The sequence below is a fragment of the Gavialis gangeticus genome, unplaced genomic scaffold (assembly GCF_001723915.1).
Source record: "Gavialis gangeticus isolate Ggan-Ray unplaced genomic scaffold, GavGan_comp1, whole genome shotgun sequence".
NCBI classification, from domain to species: domain Eukaryota; kingdom Metazoa; phylum Chordata; order Crocodylia; family Gavialidae; genus Gavialis; species Gavialis gangeticus.
This window is the reverse complement of record NW_017729025.1, coordinates 77,374,144-77,397,134: the sequence shown is the minus strand read 5'-3', so window position 1 is coordinate 77,397,134 and position 22,991 is coordinate 77,374,144. Positions and strand designations below refer to the sequence as shown.

General features: G+C 38.6%; 1 protein-coding gene across 1 annotated transcript in view; it reads right to left on the bottom strand.

Annotated features, from left to right (window-relative positions):
• RYR3 (ryanodine receptor 3) overlaps nucleotides 1-22,991 on the bottom strand; it is a 666,405-nt gene that overhangs the window by 400,529 nt on the left and 242,885 nt on the right. The window contains exons 13-19 of the mRNA XM_019518966.1: nucleotides 17,441-17,609; nucleotides 16,197-16,332; nucleotides 11,548-11,643; nucleotides 10,634-10,752; nucleotides 6,575-6,708; nucleotides 4,805-5,046; nucleotides 1,273-1,465 (exon numbers count right to left, since the gene is read on the bottom strand). Coding sequence (XP_019374511.1) covers nucleotides 1,273-1,465; nucleotides 4,805-5,046; nucleotides 6,575-6,708; nucleotides 10,634-10,752; nucleotides 11,548-11,643; nucleotides 16,197-16,332; nucleotides 17,441-17,609 — 1,089 coding nt within the window. The remainder of the gene's footprint in view (nucleotides 1-1,272; nucleotides 1,466-4,804; nucleotides 5,047-6,574; nucleotides 6,709-10,633; nucleotides 10,753-11,547; nucleotides 11,644-16,196; nucleotides 16,333-17,440; nucleotides 17,610-22,991) is intronic.

Below are 22,991 nucleotides of genomic sequence, written 5' to 3'. Positions count from 1 at the left end.
CCAGATATCTTTCCTGCTTGGTGCAGGGACTGCACCTGATGATCTTCCAAGGTCCCTTCTGGCCTTACAATCTATGAATCTATAAATCCTATCAAGTGTTCTTATGTGGGAAAAAAACACGAGAAAAACAACCATATGCACTTTCCTTCCACTCCCTCCCCCCAAATCTGCAAAATCATCCTGGACTATGAAAGCTAGATTTTCCTGCTTGTAAATGAGCATGAACAATAAAGCATCTTCAGGCAAAGTAGGTCAGCAATGCTTCTTTAATTTTTAATGGGCTTGGGAAGATATATCCCAGGAGTGTCAAACTCACTCCACCCCTGGGTCAGATTCAGACTGCAGGGCTTCCTGTAGTCTGGATCTGGACATGCCAGTGACAGTTGGGTGAGTGGTGATGATGGCAGGGTGAGCAGCAGTGAGGTGGGTGACAGCAGGGTGAGCAGAAGTGGCAGCCAAAGGGGTGAACACAGACATTGCTCATGCCTGGCCACCAATAGCCAACTCTAATGGGACTCCATGTCCCAGATTTCATCAGCAGGCCCTGCCCCCAAATTCTCAGCCCTTCTATGCTCCCCATGGACCACAAAACACAGTTCTCACATAATAAAAAAAAAATATTTCAGTCACTGAAGTAAACAACCTTAACAATTTGAGCAAGTCTCTTAAAAAGGAAGTTACTGTTTATATGGTGACTTCTCAAAACAGAATCACAATAAACATTTTTAACTGATTTTTCCTCTGATAAAGGGGGGAAGCTGCTTGTCTATTGTGAAATTAGAAGGCTTCATTTTATCTATCACAATATAGGATGGGCAATATGATATGTATTTTCCAAGATTATTTCACTAATCTTCAACATCTCTGCTATAAGAGCTCAACCTCATTGTTGATTAATAATTTATACTTTGATATTTTTTCAAGATTGTCAACCAAAGTTTTAATTAATGCCAAATGTGGTGCTGAAGTGGGCCCTGGTCCAAAGGAAGAGAAAACTAATGTCCTGAACACTCATCAAATAATAATGTTTTCATTTATTGCCAACCTGGGATAGAGTCAAATCAATGACCAAGAAGTTAAAAGCTCTACAAAATAAATCTGAGCCAACCAGTCCCTAAATAAATGAACAACTTTTTTTTAACCTTTCTGTCTCACAGTTCTACAGTACCTCTACAATGAAATAAAAGAAATGATGCATAATTTCCAGCAACATTCAGCCTAACAACATGGACAAAAAAGCAAACTATAAATACAGAAAGAGCAATCACTTACTTGACACCTGCTGAGAAGCTCACCACAGGAAAGAACAATCCATCAGTACCGAAATTCTCAAACATTCCCTGTACAGGTTGTCCATTAATGCGGAATGAAATGCTGGGAACCCCTAAATCTAAGCAGCAGCTAACTACATCGTCAGATGCCAACAAATGCTGATTGACAGATGCTACCGCTCTGGATACTCGACCTAAAAAGAAAGCAGTTAGAGATAAAAAGACTTTAAACAATTTCCTGCATATAAGGAGTTAATGACAAAAGAACAACTATATTTCTTCAAAAATTATGACACGCACTTATCTGAAACTTTAAATAATTTATTTTCCTTCAGTCTCAAAAAGCATGACCTTGCCTTCGTCTGCTTTGTGATTGTTTTTGTTTTAAGGAACAGACGGCTAGCTATATCCTTCAAACTGATAAGTGGCAGAACAGTGCATGAACTGAGCAAATCACTTGAGACCTCTGAAGCTGTTAGCAAGAAAGAATAGGATCATTTGAAGCAATGATTTCTCCTACTATGGGCTGATGCAAGAGTACTCAGGTACAGTAAAGGATGACCTTTGCCTTGATAAAGTCAACACTAACACACCCAAGTACTTATGTCTTATAGTTATTCACAAAGTATCAGAGTATGTGATGCATCATAATTATCTTGATGGTATTCACAGGGATACTGAGAACAAGTAAAGGAGTAAACAAAAAAGGGGGACATAAGCCCTTAATCTTCAGGCTAACAGCTCTCAACCATGAACTAAAAAAAAATCTTCCTCTAGAAGTCTGCTATTTGTTTACTGCCCACTACAAATTTATTTGAAGCTTCCTCTGAAGGATTTGTATAAGAAGGACCAGTTATCTAACACAGTCAGACAATTCCTGCATTCCTGAGTAATTGCTCTAATCATTGTACTTGTTCAAATGATAAATAGTAATAGCATCAACCCTGTTGAACAGTAATGTCTCTGTGGCTCAGAGAGATGGGCACTACCTGGGAAAGGAAGGATCCTGGTTCTGACCCCTGCTTCTGTTGCTGTCTGTGCATTTTATCCAATGACTACAAAATGCAAAATCCAGAAGCAGGAACTGAGACCACAACCTAGGAACCTCTCACTTCTAAAGCAATGCCCATCTCCTAAAATCAGAGACAGACTCCCTCTAACTTGCACTCCTTCTGGTTATCCCTGTTGGCAGCTGAGCAGGCTAGCTTCAGTGAGGCTTGTGGCTCTGCCTAGTTCATTGCCTGGTGGTCAGGATAGGACTAAGGAAATGTGGGTTCAAGCCTCCTAAAGGTTCGAGGGACCTGGAACCTGGATTTCCCATATCCTGTTCAAGTGAAGTAACCACTAGGCTAAAAGGTGGGAGGGCTCTCCTCCTTCATCCTATTGTCAGTCTACCTGATTTTTTTCTTAGATCACACTTTCTGGGATTTACATACAATTTATATACCTACCCAGGGAGATTAGGAGATTTGGGGAATCTCCTCTTCCCCTCACCTGCTATGCCTTGTTATATTTATCTTTTGGAAGGGTCCCAAGTATGACTGAAAACTGCACCCTCCTGGGACTTGGGGTCATTGTGGTGGGACTGCTTGTGGCAGAAGAGCCCTTAAAAAGTGCCACTGGGGCCAAACCCCAGAGAAGAGCAAGTCTTGGGTATCATAAAACTCCAGTCCACGCTGCCTTGTGGGTTACCTTTGGCAGGGAAAGGCCATGGAAGCTGACCCAGAAATAAAAATAAGGACAAGCCTAGACTGTTGACCAGAATAGACAGCTACACCTGGCTCCCTCTGAAAAGTCTTCTCTGGTAGATCAGGAGGCTGAGAAGATATGCTCATCTGCCTGATAGTGAAGGCAGATGGCAAGAGCTGTGTGGACAGTGTAGGGCATCAGCTCAAGTGTTCCAGGGCCTGATGGCCATCCACTGCATCCAGAATTGTCTTCAGATGTCTCAACCCTGTCATGCTACTGGATTCAGTCAGGCCTAGACAAGAGAGTGAGGGTGACTCTGCACAACTTTCCCGCACTTAAAACCAACTCAGGTGCAAGTCATGACATCACTGTGGCAATGGGTGAGCAGCAAAGCAGCAGATGTGGATACACTGGGAGCCATAGCTGCAGACCTGCACACAGGTGGCTCAGAGCATAGACTCACATTTCACTAGACTGAAGCAGCAGTGGAATTTGGCAGCCCCCTGGGTGACTGAGCAGCCCTATTTGAGATCACACTGCTCACCTTAATCCTGGTCAGCACACTGTGGCTGATGGGGATCCTAGTATAGTGGTTGAAAACCGCACAAAAAGACAAAACAGACAAATGTGACACCACTCACCATTGGTGCTTGGAATGTGTGCATGAGAATGGACTGTACAACAGCAGATAGATGAGAGAGAGAACAGCTCTAGTTGACAGACAACTGGCCAGATTCATCATTCAGATAGTGGCCCTGAGTGAAGCTTGCCTAGCTGAAGAGGGACAACTAACTGAAAAAGGCGCTAGCTACCATGGGGGGGGGGAGGTTGCCAAATTCCAAAAGGGGGACCCCAAAGGGGGATTCAACTGCACCAATGTACACCATCTGGATCAGCCACCGGCTATTTATCAGTGAAGGTTAAGATGCACCAGATAATTCCCCAGACATCCTAGATCAGACATGCTTGGTCACTGATATTAACTCTGTCAGTATAACCTTTACATTTCACAACATCTCTTATTACGTTAGAGAAAAAATTACTGTGGTACCAGATGAAAGTAATTTAAACTACTACTCATACTGTACCTCTCATAATAAGAATTTTAACAAAAACATATTTTCCTAGATAATAATTAGTTTCTTGCTGGATCATGTTTGTTCATAGGCCACAGCCAACACATGCATTTTACTTACTGAGCTTGCTACTGAGGAAAAATAATGATGTATTAGGAATAACACCAGTAAATAGTAATATATCACAGCAATTCTTATGTTCCTATTTTCAAATTTATCTTTTATGAAAAGATTGATAATATTTTATATACTTAAAATAGTAGTAGATATAAGGACAGCAAAAAACATAATTTCACTTCAGCTGCACATACAAAATATAAAAATAATGTGTCACAAAGTAAGAAAGGTAACCAGATGACCCTTATTATACTAAGTTTGTGGTTTTTGTTTGAAATACAGCATGAATATGTTATACATTTGGCACAGGGCTCAGAGTGCTTAGAACTGCAAACAGAATTTTTACTGAACTCAGTGGGAGGTTTTATGCATGCAAGCAGTGAGGTACATCTCCCAGTATAGAAAAAGAAAAATGATTTGCCAAACAGTATTTAGCGAAGGGCACATTAATAAAAGCAAATATTTAGAAGCCTGATTTCATTTATACTAGAAAAAAATTGAGAATTCCACCCATGTAAGGGATTCAAATTTGTCTCATTATAAAATAATGTTTACTACACATGACCTGGAGATTAATTTTAGGAATCTGTTATTTCTAAATACTTATTTTTAGAAAGCTACTGTTAAAAACAATAGCAACAAAATACTTACCAGACCACAAATGAAGGCCATCAAAACCATAAGAGAAGAGGTCATCACCAACACCATTGCCTCCCCATCCTTCACCACCTCCAGGATAAGGAGCATAGCCTGATGTAGAGGCCCAGCCAACTCGTAGATGAGTAGGTTCCGCCGTCAAAAATGGATCTACCTGATCGATTATTAGTTCAAAGTACCACTTCTTGTATTGTGCAGAGCCCTCAGCAACCCCCAAAAATATGTTTGGCCTCATACTAAAATGGAAAAGATACACCAGATAATACAAAATATAAATGTAATAATGGGTTGCTGCCATACCAACTTATGCTATTACACTTGATTATATAAACCCTGAGTTTAGGTGTGGAGACCCTCCCCCACCTGTAAACCTCTGCTAAAATATTCTTTACGTTTTCTTTGGCTTTAGAAACATTTTTAAAAATGCCAAATTCTGAAGCAGCTCAACATGCCATTTATTGTATACATTAAATTTCATGAAAAACAAAACAACAAATTGCATCTGTTTGGCTGGTATAGAAATCTGAAGGATTGATCCACAAGGTAATCATAGTCTTGATTAAATGCAAATACTTCAATAGTATACTTATATTCTGTGTGTTCTTAGTCTGATCCAGTAGTGTCCTCTATAGGGCCTGATTATGTCAAGTCAGTCATACTTTTCCATATAAAATCAATGTTCTCCATCAGAAAACAAATTGATAGCCACACCACAGATTATAAGAATTGGATTTCTTTGAACACTGCTACACAGAAGCACCAAATCAAGAAAGACACCTGCAAAGTGCAGAATCCACAATTTAAAAATTTTAGGCCGGATGTCATAAGTAAGCTCTCCTTCAGAAAGACACTGTGTTGAATAGCAACCATGGCAAAAAGAGAGGCACATACTTTGGCAGGCTATAGTTATATCTAATTCGCTGTATTACTTTAAAAACAGCACACAATTAGTACATGAAGAAATAAAATTAGCATTTGTTAACTTTCTATAAAACCAATATTTTTTACTATCTTATAATACACTTCCATTGCATTTAATTTTACTTCTGTCCTTTCTTTTCAAGGGATCTGTTTGTTTGCAAAGTTCACTGACATGCTCAAAAGAAAAAAAGAAAAAAAAGAAGAAAAAAAACCCCCACTCCCCTCACCCCTGACCTAGTGTTGTATGTATTTATGGCAAAATAAATGACTTTTCATTCTTTTTACCTGTGAATTTTTCAGTTTCTATTCAAAGACAGTTTGCAGATCATTTCTATAGGCTCTGGGAGACATTAAAACAATGGCATGATGGGATATGATCTCAGGTCCCAAGAATCATGTATCCTGCCATACACAACTAAATCACTATCATACATCTGGCACCGGGCTGAATGCAGGGCTACCCGACTACACACTCATATTAAAGGCACAATTGAAACCAGCCACAAAAATGTTCCATGAAAAATATTTTGTAGAACATTGTTGTGGCTGGTTTCTTATGTTGTCACACAAGTACTTTCCTGACAGTGTGGAAGGTTACTATTTATGAAGCAATTACTAGGTTAATTGTATCCTATGGGTAACATCTACCATGGCCCTATGTTATTTTTAACATCATACTTTAAAATAAACAACATCTAAAGGTTCTTCTGGCCTTTATCTTTCTGTGACTAAGAAACACTGAAAAATTCTCAGAATAAAAAATGAAAAAGAGCGCCCTCTAACCTTAAACTAATAGTAAGGACCTGTTCATTTTCAAATATAGTAATAAACAATGCACAGTACCTCGTAACATCGTTAACTAAACGGGTTTGCAAAAGCAAATCTCTTCGAGGGAGCAGATTGTCACAGATCAAGTTTTGATTTGCTCGCACGGCCACTCCATTACAGAGACAGAGAGAACATAGAACATCAAGAACCTAAAACAGGTCAGAGTGAAGTCAAGCAAATACTGTTTGCAGCACAATAACTATGCTTATTTAATTCAACTCCAAAGTATACAGGGAATAGGGAGGATACTCTCTGCAAATATTTAGTTGAGTTTTAAAAAATAGTTGGCTATATATGAAATGAAGGTAGTTTGTAATTGTGATAACAGGCATAAAAATGTGAAGATAAAGCCTGAATTCCTAAGGTCAGCTGAGAGCAAATTTCCTGCAAGTTTCCCAAGTCTGTTCAGCAAAAATACATGGGAGGTCAGTCACACCTCAGATTTGGAATTTAAAGACAGCCAGAGCCTAAACCTGGACATCTTTTGGAAACCCTGTAAGAACTTTTTATTTGAGCAAGCTTTAGCAGGCAGGATTAAATTGTGGGGATTATTTGGAGCACTGGGGAGTTGGTTTATTATTTATTATTTCATTTTAATATTTTATCTACCCTGGGCCGTTTTTTTAGGTAACAAATATTATTTTTTGTGTCTGCAAAACTAAATCAGAAATAATAAGAAATTTGCTTTCTTGTGAGAATTGTGGTACTTTCACTTCTAATATGTCCTGCCAGAAATGTCACAAAAATGTCCAGAAATGATCTGTGTCAATTCTCACAATGTGCCTGGTTTCAAATCTCATTACTAATTTACAATACAGTGAAGATTCTTTAAGAATTTCGTTAAGGACTTGACAATCTTTTTGAACAAAGTGGGTGAGCCCTTGTTGGTGTGATTCTAAAATCATTAATGAATCTGCTTTGAAACCATGCTTTCAACACACAAAATTAAAGAAAATCCACAGGGATTGGAAATAATTTTCACAGAGATCTAATTTCAGCATATCATCTTCTGGTTCCACCTGGACTCTGGAAGGGGGAGAACAATCCATCAAACAGAAGGATAATTGAGGAGAAAAATAATTTTATTTGTAATCAGTCAAAGTGTTAAGCAAAAAGTTTTATGGCGAGGGAATGGAATACTGTGGTGTAGTATAACAGAATAGCAGAGGGAACAGGGAAGTGCCTCGCTTTATCAGGAATGCTTTTCCTCTTTGTGTTTGTTATCTGACATTCTGCTTAATTCTCTAATTCAGAGTATAACCTCAAACCAGAGGAAAATAAAGGAGATGATGTGAAAAATTATTCTCTCTGATCGTTAAAATTTACACTGCTGAAGAAGCATAAAGGGGGCTGAGCATAAATGAGAATCAAGCATTATTTACAATGCATGTACTGCTTAAATTCAGTTTATGCATCTGCTGAGCATAATTCTCAAAAACTGCTTTTCAGCACATCCCTGAATATCAATTTTGTTTCAGACAAACACAAAGAACATTTCAAAAACCTCATGTGTGGATAAAGCTGGGTTAATAGGATTCTTGACTTGATATTTCTGACTATAATAAAAAATGTCTAATCTAGCAGGAAACAAGACATTCTGTAACTAGAACAACAAATTCATTTTCACAGACTATGACAGATGCCCAGTCATTGACATTACAGATGGAAAAGACAAACTCTGTCATCTAGCTGTTTCTTCTGCTGGTACAAGATTGTTCCCTTCTGTACTTTTAACATCCATTACACAGTCTACATTTAGATGCTCCAACTGCAGGGGCTTCCATCATTTCTATTGCTCAACATAATGGATATTTCTGGCAGGAAGGACTCCTAATAATTAGCTTAAATTCCTATTATTTATTTTTATTACAAATTTCTATTTACATTCTCCTATGTATGTATTTCCTAAAGACCATTTTTTTTCCTTTCTGATATTTGTTTGATTATTAAATTTTCCTTAGTTATTGCTTAGGCAAGTTGTACCATACTGGACACTTCATCTTCCTTGTAAATCAATAATTCAAGCCTCCCAAACATTTTGGCTCCTTTTATCTATTCCAGTTCGTCAGCTTTTAGATAGTGTTTCCTAGATCCAAAGCAATATGCCAAAGGTAGTCACACCAGTATGATGCACAGAACTGTTCCCTCCTATCTAACTCTGTTGATATTTTTTGCTGCCACTGAACACCCATGTCTAATTTACTTCTGATTAATACTTCAAAGAAAACTTGATTAATACTTTTAAGGATAAGCCTATGCACAGAACACTGGGCATAGGCAGAAGTAACAATTTTTGCCTGAACTGTCCACAGAAATCAGTTTATAGCTGTGATCAAATGCAAGTGCATGGCTGCAGACAGCTTAAAAAATGGGTGATCAGGTGAAAATCTGACCGCTCACGAGGGGTCAGATGAAGATGTTTCAAAACAGAGCGTCTTCTGTAACTTCTGTCTGTGTTGCCTGCCAGCTTTGAGCTATTTCCAGAATGGAAGGTGGGGGGAAGGGAGTGGAGGGAGTTCTGTCTGGGGGTTTTCAGCCCCCACTGGAGGGTGTCATGGGTGAACTGGAGCTCACCTCACCCTCCAACACCAGCTGAAGAACCCCTAGAATGAGCTCCCTCTGCTCCCTTTCCACACTCCCATTCTGAAACAGGAACAGGCTAGGACAGAGGTGGTGCCATTGCCAGGGAAAACTAGCTTCAGCCAGCAGCTAGATTCCCCTTTCCTCTGGAACCAAAAATGAACTTCTGTTTGTTCTAGGAGACTGTTCTAATTCAGAACGCTTCCAGTCACAGCGGGGACCTGCACTTCTGTCTGCACCCACTAGTATGACTTCTATGCTTCCAGTTCAGGAGAATGTTGTGTGCACAGTGCAGGAGCATGTTTCAGTTTGGTTCAGCCTGTGGCCATAATTTAATGTCAGACATATCCTAACTCTTTTCATTGCTACTATTTTTCCAGATTTCTTCCTTTTTATATATATATATATATAGGCTTAATTTTTACAACCTGACTCTCATTTCATTATATTCTTCTTCTATTTTTAATCTGTCTAAGCCATCCTGATTTATTTCTATTTTCATTATTCTCAATTTAGTATCATGTATTAATTATATTAATGCTTAGTTTACTTTCTGTTGTAGATAATTCATTCTGATATTATAAAGGACTTTTCCCTGTGGTACCCCACTGCCCCTTTACTTCTATTTCTTTACCTTCCTACACTTATTGAGCAATAAGCTGTAATTTTGAATTATTTTAAAAGTAAGGGTCTGGGTAAGAGTAAGGTCCTTTTAAATGAAATGTCTACTTTTGAAAAAAAAAGATTTAAAAAATAAAGAATTTTTCAATATTCACTTTTTCAGAGTAACCTAGTTATGTAGTTGGGAAAAGCCCATTTTTAACCATATACATTTTAACATTCTTATTGAAGATTTTGCTATTTGAATATATAAATGTTAATATAGTCTTCTTTATTCTAGGGTAAGATTTTTATCTCAGTTACTCTGGTATAAATCCTAGATATCTTTCTTCAGTTCCCTGGGACAAAATCAGTATAAATGAGAAAAGAACCTGACTTTCTCATTACAAGAATCTCAGAATCCAATCAGTGGGACTACTCATGTGAGTGGCAATTTTGCAGAATTTTGCTCTTTCTTGTTAGAAGTGTGGAGATCATAGGCAAACTGTTTCATGAGTAAACTTAATCCCCAAGCTATTCTACACTGGTAGACCCAGACTTCCACAGGAAGTACAGTCCTAAGGCCTTGGGTTACATCCATATGTGGCTTAATACATATTCAGACATGTATTATTCCCTATCTATATTCATAAAAAGTATAAATGGATTTATGCATAGAAAATAAGTTCTCACATACACTTTGACTTACTCTACACAAGAAAGCAGTGATAGATCTCTCATATTTCTTTTTCTCCTTTACAAAGCAATGTGAGTCGCATGTTCTTTAATTCTTTTAAGAACAATGTGTCACAGAGGTCACAGAGACTTTTTCAGTTTGTCTTGTGTAAGTTACTGTTGAGACTATTGATATCTTTTATATTTTCTCCAGCATACCTTGTAATTGCGTCCATGCTTATCCAGCAATGAGATGATAGACTTGATATGTCCCTCAGCTATCAGATTTAAGGCCTCTGGGCTTTCAGTCAAGATGCAGTGCAACACTTCCAAAATACCTATATGAATTTCGCAAAAATCATTTTGGCATTAAACAAAGGACAGAGCTTAATTTAAAAACCTGTGAAAGAAAAAATCATCCTAAGGGAAAAGAAATTCTAACTTCTCTTACTTAATATATTACATGCCTCCAGTCTGAAAAAGGATGAAAATATTTTCAAGAGGACATAAGGGCCAACTGTAATGTAAATTATATTTGGATTAAATTCTATGGTAAAAGAATCAAACTATAACAAGAAGTTAAACACAGCTGTAAACTGTGGGTTATAATTTTCTTGTAAGAAATCTGGGTTGAAAACAGAGACAATGCAAATTGAACTACTGCTCATCAGCGAGAGGCATTCTTATCACTAAGCAACATTTTATTATAATTGTATTATGTCATTTTAAACTATATTTCAAGTTGTAAATTTTTTACATCATCTAATGGCACCCAGCACAACCAAAAATTAAGCTATTTGCAATACATTTGGTAGCTGCAAAACTGTCTGCTATTATGAATCATAGGGTTCTACTAGACCTAATACATTATTTATTTCATATTTTTTAAACTGTGATGGCAAGCAAGCAAACCAACAAGAAACTAAAAAATACAAAAGAGAAAATGAAAAGGAAACTGGTAGTTTAAAATAAAATGTTTGTTAATAGAAATTTTCTTTGCTTTATTAAAAACCTCATGTAATAAATTTCATACAATAAACTTGTTTCCTTTCCTTATGCTTGTTATTTTCCAAGTGAAACTGTTATGATTTGCATAATGTAATGGCAACACTATAGTTATACAATTATCTCACCTGAGGAAGATTCTAATCTGTCCAATTTACTTATCAGCCAATCAAGGTTTCCTGAAAACTGGGTACAGTTGTTTCTGTTACCACGGATGAGGGCAGCTGAAAAAAATAGATATCATAACACAAGTGTCATTTTAAGATTCGTGTTAATCACTAATATTAAACAAATATTTTAATAAAGTTACTAAACAGAAACATAGCATAATCCTCTATATTTATACACCTGCCAGAATTAAATACAAGTTTTAGGCATTTCATTACTAGCACTACCTTTTAGATTTTGTTTAAATCAGTTGACTTAGGATACTGGTAAGGCAACCCAGAGACTATCACTCTTATTTCCTAATTAAAATGATGCATAAATCAGTAGTCGCTAAATCTATTACCATGATGGCTGTTTAACATGCTGTGTAAAATGAATCAGGATTTCAGGCTAGATCGTTTAGGTATCTTAAACCAGGGCTTAAGTGGAGTTGAAGTCCCTATGTACAAAGTTTTGGTCCATAAAAATCACTCATCTCTCATCTTGGGGTGTACTGATAGAGATTTTTGGGGCTAATACTGATAGCCATTTTTGAAGGAGGCAAATTGGCCAACACCAATCCAATTTTCAATACGTAGTCAGGTAGCTTGAAGAGCAGTGTGTGGCTGGTAAGTCCATTGTGGTGGAAGGGGTGGGGGAAAGGAAGGGGCGTGGAGGGGCAGATCAAGGACCCTGCAGTGAAGGCCAGAGTGGGGCTGGGGCTAGGGCAGGTGCTGCCCAGCTGGGGTGGGGCAGGGTGTGGGATGGAATTTTTTAAGATGGCTTGTCTGGGGGGTGCAAAGCAGGGGGTGGCTCCTCCCAGTGTCACCACCTGTTGTGCCCTGACTGCAGCCTGGCCCAACCGCTGCCAGTAAGAACCCAGCGGAGCCCTAGTCCTAGCCTGCCGTGGCAGCCTGTCCTGTCCCACACAGATTCAGGGGCACACGATCCCTGTGCTGTCCTGGATTGTGCGCAGTGGCAGGAGTCACCCCCCACTCCCCAGGCCACTTGGACAAGCCACAGCTCTGTCCCTGCCCCATCCCAACTGGGAAGCCCCTGCCCCAGCTCCAGCTCCACTGCCTCCCTCACCATGGGGACCTCGATTTGCCCCCCAATGCCCCTTCCCTCCCCCTTCCCCTTTCACCAGAACAGACTTACCAACTGGATACAGCTCTCCAAACTTTTAGGCTGTGGTCCTTGCTGCCTACATGTCGGGCTGCAGCTGTGCAGATGCACAGGGCATTTATTGGCCAAATTATTGGCCACATCAGGCAAAAAAAAAAGCCAATTTCCAATATAGTCAATTTTCTTTATATTAGTGCACTGATATTAAACTAATGTATCAGTGTACCTCTAACTCTGAAAGTATTTAAATACATTAGCTGTCTCTTTGACTTTAAAGTTTTCTGGATTGTTTTTGGGTCTATAAACTACATCTGGTGCTAAGGAGAAGCCAGTTAGTGGGGCAACTGGAAAATTTCTAATTAGGGGGAAATTCCTTTTATAGCTTCAAATGAGAGAGAGTCAGAGACCGTCAATCGTATGGAATACTGGATAGTCTGCAGATCAGGCAGAAGGCCAGAAAACTTTACATCAGGAAAGACTAAAGATGTATCTACACTATGTCCCTGGCACTGCTCGGAGCACTGACTCAAGCATGCCCTACCACCCCAAGCATACCACAGATAAATGTCTCTATAGTGGCTTGTGAGAAGGATGCCACCAGAGCATTGTCAGCTTCATATCATAAACCAATCAGAATTAGCATCAATCTGCAATCCTGAAAACAAAAAAAATTGAGTATTGTATTTCAATTGCTTCCTCTTCCTACCTTGTCTCTCTTGTTTTGCTGGGGGCACTGTATAACTGATTTTCAGTCTACTCTCAACTGGGAACTAGAAATCAGACATTCCTCCAGGTAAATCCTCTAAGGGTGAAGTTACATGTTACACTTAGACCATACTAAGAACACTTCAAATGTGAGTGTCTGCATGTTAAAGCTCTTTAACTCATGCTAAGAACTTTGAGACTTTCAGAGGCAATGCCACTTCAGGCAAAGGTTAACTCATGCTTTCTAGCTCATGCTAGCATATCTTCAGTCTTCTCCACAGAGGTACAATGAGCAATTTGCAGTCCTCCAGCATCTCAGGTTGCAGCACTCCCATCCTCCACCACCTAGTGCAAATGTCCTGGCTCCTAGCTATGCCCCTGCTTGACAACTCTTTAGTGGCAAGTCAGAGGTGTGCAAGCAAAAAAAAAGGAAGTATTAACCCATTAATATGTGACTACTCACAACATGTTCTAAATTTAACTTCAGTTAACTTTCCACAGAGTTAGTATGATCTAAGTGTAACATGCAATATCTTGCCTTTAAAGACGCTAGTAGAAAGACTCAGAGATTGCAATCCACTTATTAGTTACGTTAGTGGACTATGGACCTTAGGCACCTTCGTGTGATCCCATTCCATCCTAAATGACTCCCTGAAAAATTGCTAATAGAAAAAATTAAGTTTTTTTTTCCTCTTCCTTCCTGCTTTACAGCCCAGGACTAAAGCTACTATTAAAGCATCTTACAAAAACAAATGCATTAATGAATTATCAGGGACTTGAACATGGTTCAAACTTCAGCACCTAAATCCACTTAGCTGACTATGTAAAACCTGGCCATAAACAGTTAATTTGTAATTGTGTGCAATAGTAACAGAAAACCTAATAACTTCCTTGCAGTTCCAACAGTAATTAAATAGTCTCCAAATATTTTTTACTAGAGCTTCTCAGTAGCCAACGGGATAAAACTGATAAATCAGAACTCTCTTGATAATGATACTGTGACAGAGTATTCTCTATATCTGAACACACTCTTAATCCATCTGCTGCAGTATCCTAAGCAATTATATTTGGCAATATTTGATAATTCAAGGGAAGCAACCTTTCTTTAATACTATTTGCATATGACCAATGGGAGACGATCCATGGAAAAGAAACTATGCCTAAGTTTTACCATCTTCTCCAAAAAAATTATATGATGCACATTACATACTTTTTCACAATCCAGCCGGTTTATCACCTCCACCCACAATACAAATCCCATACTCATAGGAAAGAGCAGGGGCCAAAGTAAGAGAGTATATAATATCACAGAGGCAGTTAATCTACTTCTCCACTGACTCAGCTGGTGGAAATCTGCCCACTGTGGTCTCACATATGATTAGTTTGTACTATTATCCACCATCTTAGTCATCTATTAACTGCAGTGCATGGTTAAGGGGTCTGTGCACTTTTCTTATCTCTCTCAGTTAGAGGATCCCATTTAGTTGCAAAGAGGTTTAATTTCAGGTTGAACAATGGCCTTTATATCTCTATCTCTGTATTAAAATGGGTTATAGAATGGATTGCCATTACTGTTCAGCAACATCAAAGATTCATTATCTGTATTTACCCGGAAAGTTCAGAAGCAGTCAAGCTATTAGGTAACATTTATTTTTGCCTCACAGAAGACTTCACTAATTTGCTAGCACTTAGTCAAGCAAAGATAAAAAACAATTATTCTAACCATTGGCTCACGGAAGCCATTTGCCATAGATTTTTGTTATAAAATATATTTATTGACATAAAACTTCATTTTTATGTACCGCAATAGAAAATATATGGATTACAAGGATTTTAAAGGTAAAATATAAGAATGAATACCAGGGGAGGCCCAATAGTGCTCCTACCAATTCTAACGAGCTACAAAGAGTAAGAGTTTTGGGTATGTCCTTTGCTTCTTTCATCTCTGTCTTCTCTGTTCTGTGAGAGTGTGGGATAGTGAAGAGGTCAAATGTTACTCATAACTTAATTTGGCCTAGGATTTCACCAAGGCAACATAGACTTCCAACTCCATCTGAGAAATCTCATCCTTCAGACTTCATCTAGCCATGTTGCTTTCACTTATAAAATCACTTATCTTGCTGTGGTCACTACTAACATTGCATTAAAATTTCATTATAGACATTTAAAACTCCAGAGAACCGGCTCCACCTGTAGAAGCAATTATGAATAACAGAGGTTCCCTTTAGTGTCTTATATGAACACACATATTTCTAGCCATGTTGGCAGTGTGGAAAAAAATCATGTTCCAGGTGTGTGTGTTTGTGTGTGCGCGTGCAGGACAGGTTCCACAGGGGGAGGGAATTATTATTTAAAATCTTTCTAAGTTACAAGGTTTAGGTATCGAAACAGTTAAAAAAAATCAGTGTTCTTAAAATCCTATGTTTTTATTTCTATCTATCTTTATCATGCAAGCCAATGTGATCTTTTATTTTTATGATTTCTTTTTAATTAATAATTATTTCCTATTTGCACACCATAAACAATTTTATAAAAAAAGAATGAAGCCATGACATGTTGCACTGAACATCTTTCTATCCTTTTTAGCTATTGTGCTGTATTTTCCTACTGGATTTTATTCAATATCCTCAGTTACCCCCAGTATAATTCAAGGGGATAATGGAAGAAAGTCAGTTTTGAATAAGTAATGTAGCTTACATGACAGAATTTATGCCACATAAAAGTCTTTTAATGTGAAAAAACAGGAAACCATAAAACTCAGTTTTCATTTTCCTCTACAGCAGATTGCTTGAGAACTCACCTAGCAATTTGTAAAGATGGTTTAGAATTTCTTTCCATGCTGTACCATTTACTTCCCTTGCAACTCCTACTAAATGAGCTGCACTGTTGTAATCATTTAAACGATCAATGCAGTTTAGAACAAGTGCCAGCATCCCCTAAAAAGAAGCAAAGGGGAGAAAAAAGTGTGTAAATGAAAAAGTATGCAGTGGTATTTTAACACATTTTCTGAGATACACTAGAAGGTCAATATTGTCTGAAATGAACAGGGAGCTATTGAGTTTGATAACAGATTTTTGAACATACATTCTATTTATCTAAGTTATAAATATCCTCTTTAGAACATGATCAAGCTCTGTTTGTCAGCTTGCCCGTAAGAGCTTAAGCTAAGCACAGTACAAGTCAAGGAACACAGAGCATGACAGTCTCACACAGGTCGTCTTTATTTTTTTTATGAATGGAATCTGACTTGCATAAAAAAAGCCTCTAGCTATAGCACTTTTCATTAACGAAAAATGCCAATTTTAGTTAAATATACTGGTACCATATATGGACCTGAAAAGATGCTACTTATGTTGATTAAAAAAGGGTGACATTTTGATAGCCAATAAAGTGCTCTCAGGTCCAAATACTAGGAGAGATTTTTAACTGATGTTACATAGAGTCAATTATAGTACTGAAAAACTGTAATTCATGTAATTTGAATATTTCTAAACATTATTGAACATACATATCATCCATCCATCCATCATTATTTTATAATAATATTCTCAGGAACAAACAACACTAGAAATTAGCATACGCCCTTTTGTAAAATTGACATTTTCTCGTTCCCATGTACAAAGCTCTTGTTTCTAGCCTGGAAGGGTTGGAAAGATATCAAACTTTAAACTTGTCATTGATCCAAGACTAGATATCACTCATCTTGGGTCTGAAGCCTGTGTAATTTTGGGGAGAGAAATTAGCTTTTTGCAGCAGGATGATTTCTTCTAATGAAGGTATGCATTTGAAGATGTTCAGAGGATTGAAATGTTAAACTACATCTCAGTGGGAATGGATTAGGGAACAGACACATAAAGGTAAGACATCTAAAGCCATATACTAATGGCAATTTTCAGAAGGCATCACAATTTACTTTATACACCAGCAGCACATATGTATATTCAAAATCTAACACACATACTCAGAAAGAGGAAACATTTAACTCTTCTTAATGCTGCAATGGAATATACAAAAATAAAACACAATCTAATAATTCTCCCTAACCTCTTCCTTGAACAGATTTTGTCTGTTTTTCAGTGAACGAAGTTTATTTTGTTTATCTTCATGTTCTAATTCTTCTTCTGGAGGCTGGAAATAAGTAATCAGGTCTTGCAGAGTCTGGAGCATCTCCTCAATAGGCAGGGCGATGGATGCTGATATCCTGTTGTTTCCACTAAGATAAAAAAAATAAGACTGATCATCTTACTCATTAGTCATAAAGATTAAGTTCCAATATTAAAAAAGCAACCTATTTGTCTTCGATATCTAAAGCAGTTCCTGTTATTTATATGAAACATTTGCAGACTATGCTCTTAGCATAACAGTAGGCAGCAATTAGTTTGAATTGCCTCTGGTTCAGGCAACTGCTGATTGCCTTCCTGGAACTGGTTCATTGTATTTCAGCACCTATACCCATGTAATAAAATGGAGAGGAACAAAAAGTGAAATGGAGAAGATGCAAAATGAGCGAACAAGATGATGAGGGAAAGGAGCAAGATGAAGAAAAAGAGAGATTAATTATCTTACACACACTGGAGTTTTCTAAGATGCTTTTGTTCCACTGTAGGTACATGTTTGCCAGGCATGTGACCACAAGACTTTTAGCTAGTAGGATTTACTGAGACTGGGTATGTATTCTGTATACCTGTAATGCTCCTACAATGCAAGTATAAAAGATGGAACAGTCCTAAGTGCCATTTGGTTCCTTCACTAATACAGTAATCTATGTAAGTATGCCACATCAGTGAGGAAGATAGGTTGTTGGATCCCTGTAGACTAAAGCATTGTGAAGAACTGCAATTACTGGTAAGGTAAGTAACTTCTCCTTCTTCTTTAAAGATCCTCTCCTTCTCTGTCCACATGGACCCTATTGTATATGACGGGTTAGCTGTTGCCTCACAAGACTGGAGTAGAACCAGCTCTGAACTAAAATCTGTGATAATGAAGTAGTGGATGGGTGATAAATATTTGCACTGAACCCTAGTAGCTGATCTAGAAATTCTGGAAATATTTTTTCTGAAATAAGCAGCATATGTCTACTGGAACCTCAGAGAAGCTGACCCAAATTGAAAGGAAAGATTTTTTTTTTAAATGGAGTAGGGCATTTAGACTCTTGGAGAAGAAATAGCCTCTCTCTTATACTGGCTACCAAATCCCTAGAAAGCCTAGATGATATGCAAAAACATTTTGTTCTTGAAAAATAAGAAGATATAATTTGATCATCTATGGTCTTGTCTTGCTATAAGACTGTGCTGGGGCTGTGCAAGTGGGGGCAGAGCCTGCCAGTGCTGCAGCAAAGGTGTGGGGGGAGAGGTATAGGGGGCAATATAGGCTGCAGGTTTGAGAGGAGATGGGGCAAGTGGTGGGGGGTGAAATTGTAGTACGGGAAAGAGGGAGGAAGAAGTGGGGTGTAAGGCTGCAGGAGTTGGGGAAGAGGCAGTAAATACAGTGACAGTGTTGGAGCAGGGGTGGATAGGAGGAAGCAGGAAGCAGCTTTGCCTGTGGCCCTAACCCAGGGTCAGGGCTGGGGCTGGAGTCAGAGCCAGAGCCAAAGCCACAGCAGCTGCCTGCCCCCAACTGCCTTGTACTCAATTCCAAGATGAGGGGCTTTTTCCTCCCCCCATGTTAAATAGGAAAGGGGAACCTCATCCTGGAATCAAGTAATACAGTATTTTGAATCTGCAAACAATCCAAGTCCATATACTAGGCCATCTTGTGTATATCCATTATCAGGATTTTTGAAGGGTATGGCAGGGGCGGTAAAATACCCTGTCAGTTACTCATAGAGTCTATCTACCATAGACAGACATGTAAAAGAATTTCTACAAGTAAATCCATGTTGCATCTATTCAGCAGACACTTTGAAAGTAGAACGGTTCTAGTCCAAACGTTGCTGCTAAATTGCTGAGGTGACTAACAATGAATCAGTCAATCATCTAGGTAGGGTTCTGCCTAAAGATCTTGCCTCCTTAGATGATCTGCTACTGTAGCCAAAGATTCAGTTGCAGCATCAAACCTGTAATCTAAACCTGCAATCTGTCCCCCAAGAAAGAGTGGACTTTTATGGTAGAGGAACAGTTTCTCTTTTTGTGGAAGTGAGTTTGTTTTAAAAGATCAAGGAATCCTTTGCTGTTAGTGATCTGAGGATGACACAGACCTTTATCTGGACAATGGTTGAAATCTGTATTACCTTCTCTTCTTTGCTATCTGCTTTTTTAGATGTTGTCAAAAGAGACACTGGCTCACATTCTTAGCAGGCTTGTAAATACCTTATTTTTATGCTTTATTTCTTTAATAATAAATAGCAAATACTTTTTTTTTATTATTACCCATGGTTAGGTAACCTTGGAATATTAAGTGCAAAATATCAATCAATTTATGGTACCTCTCCTGGATGACCTCTTATGACATTCACCATTCTTTTGAAGTTTGTTCCGAAGACCTTGGAATTATCTACTATGGATGTCCTGGATGAGCTCAACAAGTGAGGGTGGTGTTAGATTAGAGCACAGGTTCTCAAACTATGGCCTGTAGATCACCACTGGTTTGTGAGCTCCATTCAGGTGGCCCGCAGAAAGGTTGTGGAGCAATCAAGAATATCTATACTTGTAAGGTAAGACTAGTGATATTAAAATATGAGTTGTGTGCTTTGATTTGTAGAATAAAAAAAAGTTTATTAAGTGGTCCGCCGAGACCCTCAGCAATTTTCAAGTGGTCTAGGGGAAAAAAAAAGTTTGAGAACCACTGGACTAGAGGAACAAGCTAATCTGCAGACTCCTCCACAAGGTCACCCCCCTCATGTCCATCCTTGCTCACATGTTTTCAGAAGCTCCTACCATGCGGTCATAGGAAGGAAGGACTGGAAAGCAGCTCATGAGTTCATCTATCCAGCCCCCTGATCAAGGCAGGGTCACCTCTAACAAAACTGTCCTAGACAAGTATTTCTCCAACCTAATCAAGAAAATTTTCAGGGATGGAAATGCCACAACCTCTCTTGGTAGCCTGTTCCAGTGCTTAACCACCTTTGGAGTCCAAAAGTTTTTTTCTGATCTCAAACCTAAATTTCCTCTGCTGTAATTTAAGGCCATTGTTTCTAGTCATACCCCCAGTGGCCACACAAAATTGACTATTTCCATTATCTTTGTAATTGCCTTTTGGGTATTTGAAGACAGTTATACAATCCTCTCCCTCCCCCCTCCCCCTTCTCAGAGTAGAAGAATCACTTCCCTTGATCTGCAGTTACCCTCTTGTTAATTCAACCCAGTATGCTGCTAGCATTTTTTTGCAACAAGAGCACACTGTTGGTTCATATGCAGCTTATGATCCATTGAAAACTCAGGTACTTCTCTGCAATATTGCAGTCTAGCCAGTCATTCCCTATCTGTACTTATGCATACAATTATTCTATTTTAAGTGCAGAACACTGCATTTCTCTGTGCTGGATTTAGGCTTCCATGCAGGATCTGTATGGGATTAGGAGGAAGTGACTTTACTCTGAAACGCAAAGTGACCATATAAGTGGCAAATGGAAAAAGGCTTAGCAGACCTAGAGGTGTAGCTCTGCACAGCATGTGGAAAGGTATATGATACCAAAACGATGCATGCAAGACTTGTCCTAAATATCTGAAGAACTGTTTCCGAGGCCATTTCCACGAACTAGTCTAGACAAAGGAATTCTGCTGCCATATAGATTAATGAGAGTCTGTTAATAGAGGAAAAGATTTCTGAAGTGAAGAAGGATCAAACTAGAAGAAAGGTAGTCACAGATGCCATCAAAATTGAACAAAAATGTATTTTCATCTCTGGTAACGTGTGCTGTAAGAATCCTGGAGCAGCAACAAAGAAAGGCCATACAGCTATGGAGATTCAGGTTCCAGAGAGACTGTAAGGTCCACAAGTGTTATGAGTACCATGCCTATCAACCCCAGTTCTAGAGTATCAGACAATAAGTATTACCAAAATGCAATGACTAGTATAGTACTGAGGACAATGGTACCAAGGAAATGATGTTCGTCTCCAGAAGAATAGGATAAAGCCCTGAAGTTACAGTGCATTGTGATTGCATAATATTAAAACATTCATTACAGCAATGCAATTTCAAAACAAACATCTAAGACAAATCTATATGATAATTTTGAGCTGCCTTTTTCATTGGTACTAGGGATGGCAATTAGTGCTAAGCCCCATTTGGGGGGCAGGGAGTTGAGCAGAAAGGTGCTTCCCCACCCAGGCAGCCCTGTTCCCAGAGCATATCTGAGTGAAGCAGGATTGTGAATCAGGCACACAGGGCAGCTCCCAGAGAGCCTGCACCAAAGGGCTGTTGCAGTTGGTATGCAGTAAGCTTGCTCTCCAGCAGCAGCAGCCAGAGCAGAGCAGCTGCCACCTTATTGCAGAGACCAGGGACAGGCAAGACTGGACACCTCTCTGGTGGTCTGCACAATCCTGCAGTACACAACCATGGGTATTCAAGGCACTAGCTACACCTCTGGGGTCAGCATAGGGAAAAACTGTCCTAGTTAATTGAAGATGTATGCCCTGCTGGTTATTAAAAATGTTATCCCATTGGTGAAGTAATGCAAGAATTGTCATAATCAATTTACTTAAAATAGCGGGAAGACAAAAACAGGACAGCATATTGGATTCTCTTGCCCAAACATATGCCCCAATACAGAAAATGTTTCCAATTACCACTCATTTTTAAATTGTGTAGCCACTCCTGTTTTCAAAAGGGTAAAAATCAACATTGTCTGTAGGAAACACTCTCTGTATACATCTTTGTTTCAGTACATGAACTCCAAAACCACAATCAAAACAGCCAGTTCAGAACTATTTGTATTTAAAGTCTTAACCTTTATTGAGCTAATCTAGCCTGGTAAGTAGAAGAAAAGATTCTGAAACATATTGTAAATTTTGGTAAACCAACTGGCTACACAGACTGATTAGATTTTTTTTGGCAGTATATAGTCCTTCTCAATCTGATCCATGAGTGTTTAAAATTGAAACTGAATAGCCCTTTGGATTAATACAGTAAATGTGAGTCAATTTTTTTTTCCTATTCATAAAAAATATCCTAGTTTGTAGACGTGGTTGTTTAAATACAGGCTTGAATGGTTATTTCAAGGAGAGCATCTCTGGCTAAATTTGACAGTTGTTCATTCCAAGAATGGCTTATCTACTGAGCAGGCACCTCTCTTTTTCTAGCATTTAGACAAAACCAGAATGCAGGTAAGAACAAGCTGAACAATCCTGAGTCCAAGGTGAGTGTGAGATGAGAGCACAAAAGAGATAGTATAATTATATCAGAGAGAACTCTATTAAGCTTCGGATATGCCTAGGCTTTGTCAGTTAACTATACAGGCTTGGAGTGTATATGGATCCCTTTCTTGATGGAATGAGATAGAGAATAGAGACTTCTGAAGATCATTCTGAAGCTTTCAATGGCGCAGAAAGCAGCCAAACATTCACTGAGAGTGACTGGCCATTGGGAACACTTTTCACTTATTCTTCACACTCTGTAACAGGTTTCAGTTGGCTTTAGGGTAGAAATTAAGGAATT